Source organism: Salvia splendens, chromosome 12 (assembly GCF_004379255.2).
Source record: "Salvia splendens isolate huo1 chromosome 12, SspV2, whole genome shotgun sequence".
NCBI classification, from domain to species: Eukaryota; Viridiplantae; Streptophyta; class Magnoliopsida; order Lamiales; family Lamiaceae; genus Salvia; species Salvia splendens.
Window position 1 is genome coordinate 8573357 of NC_056043.1, and position 6222 is coordinate 8579578.

Below are 6222 nucleotides of genomic sequence, written 5' to 3' on the forward strand. Positions count from 1 at the left end.
ATGACTTCACTACTATAGTACGGAGTATTATTTTTAAATAAACAAGTTGTTGGCTAGTAGTATCAAAAATTATTTATTTTAAATTAAAATAATAGTTCAAATGCCTTTTTTTACTATATATTAGTTTTCTTATCATATAGGAGTAAATTATTTGAATTTTAAACTATACATTAACGGGTTTCAGTAATATACTTATAATTTTAAATTATACAGTAAATATTAGTTTGATTTGAATACAATTTGACATTCGTATGAGAGTATAGAGATATGATGTGTAGAGTCCCTCATTATAAACCTAAGTTATACACCAAATTAAACCACATTCAAATAATCCCTTGAAAAATTATTTGCAACTTCAGATTTTTCTTACATAATTTTTCTAGCCGCTATGCTTCTAGCAAAAAATCATAAGCCTGCTACCTCATTCATAGAACTAATTTCACTCGAAATGTGCGTTTGAACTTCTGCATTGTTTTTTTGATCTATTTCGTTTGTCTAAAAAAATGTTGATTCAAAAGAACAAAAATTGTCAAACTACAAAATTTAAAATAACAAGTTTCAGTTCTTCTAGTTCACCTAACATAACTATAAGAGCAGAAGCAAAAAAAAAAACTTTTTCTTTTTCTTTTTGATTTGGATCCATATACACACATGCTAGGGGCTAGCCATCTTCTTCAATCAATCCGCTTGATCTCCTGCATGCACACCAAAGTTACCATTATTTTTCAACTCAAAAACTAGGAGTAGAAGAATGAGGTTTTACATTAGACTTACTTTTTATTTTATAGTAACTTTTTGGTTTATGTAATGCATGCACATATAACTATTAAATTCTTTAAAAACGCATTGCTACTACCTTCGTCCCTTAATATGTGTCCCTCTTTGACCAGATACGAATTTTAAGAAATGTAAAGAAAAGTAGATTGAAAAGGATAGTGGAATGTAGGTCGTATTTTTATGTATTAATATGATTATAAAAAAGTTAGTGGAACGTAGGTACCTGTAAAACGATCAATTCGCAGTCTAAAGTCAGGATTATTCAGTGAAAACTCCCCTCTCCAAAAGGCTGTGTTTGTTTTCCGAGATGATCCATCCCACTTTGTTGTTGTTCTCTCACACTTCTCACAATCTCTCCAACTCCAAGAAAATCCCTGGTCAGCCTCCCCGCTTGCTCCAAGCTGCTCAATCCATTGCTGTTCCCTCCATGGAACCCTCTGTACTCCACCTGCTCGAACATAGGCGCCGCCCCCGGGCCCACTCCCGCCGCCGCAATGGAGTTCATCAACTCCTGCATATGGTTTCCTCCTCCATTGTATATGCTTCCATCCCCGAAGCTGTGGTGGTCGGGCGACTTCCCGAAGCTCTTCAGCAGTGACGAAGACGCGCCGCCGTTGTTGCTGGTGTTGGAGCCCATCTGGGCCGCTTTCTGGAGAAGCGCCGTCGCCGACATCTGAGCTCCTCCGCTGGGGCTTTGCATGCCTTGCGAGGTGCTGTACAGCGATGGGATCGCAATGCTCATGAGGTTACCTGCTCAGTCACGAGATTTAAGAAATTGATGTTTAGAAAAACTAAAGTAGAGAAGTGAAAAACAATAAAGTACGAGAGAGTAATTGGGTTATATACTTCCTCCGTCCCTTCAATTTTGTCACATTTTGACCGGCACAAGTTTTAAGAAATGTAATGGAAAGTAGGTTGAAAAAGTTAAAGGAATATGACTTCTACTTTAAAGTACTAATATTAGTTTTATAATAAAATGAGAGTGAGAATGAGTTAGTGGAATGTGGGGTTCACTGCAAAAAATGATAAAAGGTGAATTGTGACAAATTTTGTGGGACGGACGGATATATGTGACAAATTTTGTGGGACGGAGCGAGTACTAGTCTGCTTAGAAAAGGAAATGATTCAATTTAGATGGGACGTCCAAAAAAGAGTACTAGTTTTCATCATATAGGGTTTAACCCTTGTTTGTACCTGATGAGAAGAGGGTGGAATCTTCTCCGGAAGTGGAGTTGTGGGGGCCGCCTTCCATGGTGGAGGCGGCGTTGTTGGTGTTCCCGGGGAAGAAGCTGAGGTTGAAGAGGCCGGTGGAGGAGTTGGGGGAGGTGTTGTTCATGTGGAGTTGGGGAAGGTGCATGAGGCCTTGCAGTGATGATTTGTTGGGAAACATGGAATTATAGGAAGGTTGATTTTGATGATCGTGGTCGTGATTCGGGTGGACGAATGAGGGCCGCGGAGAAGGGTTGAAGCCTCCCGGGCTGACTAGGGTTTCGTATCGGGGGCTGGGCCTGCCCAATCTAAGTATGTCATGACTTGATAGGGCTCCTTGGTTCATCTTATCTTGTTGGGAGAGCCCTAAGAGGTGGCCTCCGATGCTGGGCGGGTTCAGGTTCCGCGCACTCTCCTGAGCCAGCGCGTCGCAGAAGGCTCGGTGAGTGATGAAACTGTCGCGCCTGCAACATGTATATGAATAAGTTATGGTTTATTACTTCTCAATATCAATTGTGTTATAAGACAGCAAGTGGTATTTGTATAGGATATAGTAATGAATGTTGTGTTATTTGTATAAAATTGCAATACATCTAGAAACTGGAAGAGAATTAGGTGGTTATGGAAATGGGGTTAGCCAAAACAATAAAAATATGGACTATTTTGTTGTGTAATCGTGAGCAAAGGAATCTTACCGAATAGAAATAATAGTAGTTGGTAGATATATTTGAAGGAGGGAATGCACAAGGTAATTTGGAGAAAAGAGACAAGGGCATATGTATAGATAATTGAAAATGTTAGGTGGAAGAATTCATCATTGCATCAAATCACAAAAATGAACACTTTTGCAAACACTTGATCAACTGCATTCATCAAGAACAGTGCCCTCTAATATGGCAAAAACCCTCTTTCACATGTCAACCAAAACAATGAACCTATATTTATATAAGAGCTAGATATAAATAAAGAAATCACATAGCTTACCACCATGAATAAGAAAATTAATTGGTAAAGTTTTGAAATGAAAACAGTCCCCCAACAAGGAGAACATGGATAGGCAGTGTTGTTCAAATAATTGAGAAGTGATAGGTGGGAATGGATGTTGGACACTCAAAAAAACATTATCATGAAAATGGATACCTGCAATAAGTACAGAGGTAATAACATCTATCTAACCCACAAGAGAACAAACCTGGTATCTTAAAAACATTTTTATGGCTACCACGTGAACTCCAAGTGGTAAAAATACCAAATCATCTTGAGTAAATTTAATTCTCTCCGTGTTAAGAAATCGGGTCGCTCAAGTTAGAATCACCATTTTGTCGATGTGGGACAAGAAAGAGTATCATTACCATTAGCAATGTGGGCTGGAATAATGATCAGACTTCCACACTTGCAACAAAGAAACTCATTATTGACTTGAACCTACTCTGATACCACATTAGAAATTGACCAATCATTCCTTAATTAAAAAGGCCTTATAAGGGGCATTTATAGAGGAGGTCAAGATCATCAATTTGTCGGATAAGAAGGGGTTTCAGTAATAGTTTTAGGACGGATGTTCCAAAGATAGAGAGAGAAAGAGGTGAGAGGGTTTTGAAAAAAAAAAAAAAAAACTCTTAGGTCATGGCGTTTTCCAGAGAGAATTCACGTGGAGCCATTTTTTCGACAGGCAAAGCTCCAAAGAACAAAACGAAATACTAGCGAAAAACAAAGCAAAATTCCAAAACTAATAAAAATAGGAATCCAAGTGCTTGTATCTCTGTGTTTGTGTGTAAGGATGGATGGAGAGAGAGAGAGAGAAAAAAGCATTTTTAGTAACTGTGCATCCAAATTTTTTTTTAAATCTAAGAACTAAATCTGAAATAAATGCAAAAAATAGAAAAGGAACCTTGAGAAAAGGGTGCCGCAGTCGCATCGATACTCTCTTGTGCCGCAGGTTTTCGAATGAGCTTTCCAATCGGAATTGACGGCGTATTTCTTCGAGCATTTCTCGCACTTGTACTTCTTCTCGCCGTGCTTCCTTGAGTAGTGCTTTTTTACTCCAGTGAGGTCCCCGAGCGCCCGGGACGGGTCGTGGTGCACGCAGCTCGGCTCGGGGCACAGATACACCTTCCGCTTCACCTCCTTGGTGCTCTTCTGCCGCAGCTTCCACGGCAGATTGTGCCCGCGGCGGTGCAGCTGCAGATTCTGCTCCCTCTGGAAGCCCTTGTTGCAGACCTCGCACACGAACCGGTTCGTCGCCATCAGCGTCTTCGGCGACAGCGCAATTACTTCCGCATCCGGATCTGTTGCGTGTTATAAATACAATTAATTTCAATTTTTTTATATTCATGCAGATTTAGGAAAGGGGGTTTTGATACTTGCTTGGATTTCCGGCCTGGTTCCGCCTTCTCTTGTTAGGAGGAGGAAGCTGCTGCTGCTGCTGCTGCGACTCGTTTTCATCTCTTAATGAAAGGAAAGCTGATGAAGAAGAAGCTGCCATGCTTTCGATTTTCAGGGTTTAATTTCTTTCCAATCTCCAAATCCGAGATTTATCAGAGATGAATTGAAGAGATAATAGCTACAAAAATCGATAAATCAACATATAAAATTGAAGCTAAGAGATAGAAGAGATGTGAGACTGTTGTGAAATGGATTTTCCCCTAATTTTATCATTCCCTTGCTTTCAGTGAAAATATGAGGATTTCGAAAAAGATGCTACTCAGAGTCTTCTATCATATCCACACCATTTTCATTCTCTCTCTCTCTCCTAAGCCAACTGTGAAATGGAAAAAGAATTGAATTCAAAATAGAATAATTAATAATTATAATTATAATATGCATGCAGAATTATATACACATGTACAAAAACATCTAAATACATGTATATGTACACATACATAGAGAGAGAAGATGAGCCCACGTCCCATATAGTGTGTTCGTATCTTTTAATCATCACTTGAAGACAAACATACCTTCGTCAGCTCGTCTTTGGCAGTCATAGTAAAAAAGATTTTTAAATAATTAAATAAAATGCGCAGTTAGTCAAGGTTGTCCATATCCAGATAAAATTCGTCCAAACACTACAAATTTCCTTGCAACATTTTTAACAGTAAACATGGAGCCCTGTTGGCTAAATATGAGGCAGTTTCTGTTTATTTATTTATTTTCTTTTCTTTTACATTTATTTATTTTCTTTTCTTTTAACTGCAAATATATACATGTATTTGTGTATATATTGTAGATGGGGTGGTCACATCAGGGAATGAAAGATGTAAATTGTACATATCCACTTGATTATTACAAGTAAACATCATCCCCTTAAATCAAATGCATCGATCCCCTAATAATTCATTTAGAATATACTTTATTGTGTACTATAAATGAGATATAGCTAATGTGTACATAAATATATTGATAATCAAATAAATATACCTAATGTTGCAAAGACTGAAGAAATATTTTATTTGTGCATTTCGTCGGAGGAATTCTAAAGTAATTAAGTTTGTTTATAATATAAATGGCGAGTCATTATATATACATGAGTGGTTGAGATATGATAAAGTGATGTGTCCTTTTTTTCTTATGTTATCCAATATTTTATTATAAAATCATTTTGTTAATAAGGCTAGACGCCATACATCATAATATAACTATCATCCCAAAAACAGAATAATTTGCCCCTGCCAAACTAAAGATTAGTTATAGTATATTAAGATTTCAAATAGGACAGGATTTGACAATTTCCATCCAAAGTAGTTAATTGATTTACAGATCCACATTTGATATTCCATTCTCTTCTGATTGGAATTTATGAAAACTCTTGAATGAGCAAACGTCGAATAAAATTTATTGCACCTTACTTGAATAGAAAAGCAGAAGAAAAAAGTAAAATGTTGGTTTATTAAAGTGGTGATATATAGTTGGTAGAGAAAGAAATAAAAGGTTGGATCGGTTACGGCTAGTTTTGTCGGAAAGAGCAACCAACTTTTGAAGAGAGGTGCATTTAGTGGCAAAGAAACATGACATCGTCCCTCAAAGACTTCCTTTTTCATCTTTTACTAAGAAATCGACCATCTCCATTTTCAACTCTTCAACTAATTCATATTCTCTACACAATACATATATATGTATATATCATATATGCGTCATGTGTGTGACAAGATATTTTCATATACAAGAACATTTATATTATGTAGTACTAATCTAATTAATATTGTTTAAATTTTATATATGGACATGGGAATTTTAATT

The 6222-nt window shown here is 37.1% G+C and overlaps 1 protein-coding gene across 2 annotated transcripts; it reads right to left on the reverse strand.

Annotated features, from left to right (window-relative positions):
- Positions 1-490: 490 nt before the first annotated feature.
- On the reverse strand, positions 491-4479 carry LOC121758064 (protein indeterminate-domain 5, chloroplastic-like). 2 transcript variants are annotated; one of them, XM_042153503.1, is made up of 5 exons: positions 4354-4479; positions 3878-4274; positions 1972-2450; positions 1001-1527; positions 491-695 (listed from the first exon to the last, which is right to left on the reverse strand). In XM_042153503.1, the coding sequence occupies exons 1-4, from the start codon at positions 4469-4471 to the stop codon at positions 1040-1042; spliced, it is 1482 nt and encodes a 493-aa protein (XP_042009437.1). In that variant the 5' UTR covers positions 4472-4479; the 3' UTR covers positions 491-695; positions 1001-1039. The 2 variants fall into 2 exon arrangements, with proteins under 2 accessions (XP_042009437.1, XP_042009438.1); XM_042153504.1 differs by having other exon boundaries at positions 4350-4478.
- Positions 4480-6222: the final 1743 nt, after the last annotated feature.

Bases quoted from the DNA above. Each gene is read 5' to 3' on its own strand.
- LOC121758064 (XM_042153503.1), bottom strand. From the start codon at position 4,471: ATGGCAGCTTCTTCTTCATCAGCTTTCCTTTCATTAAGAGATGAAAAC. The intron at 4,275-4,353 runs GCAAGTATCAAA...AACACGCAACAG, and splicing joins GAACCAGGCCGGAAATCCAA to ATCCGGATGCGGAAGTAATT. The intron at 1,528-1,971 runs GTACAAACAAGG...GTGACTGAGCAG, and splicing joins TTCCACCCTCTTCTCATCAG to GTAACCTCATGAGCATTGCG.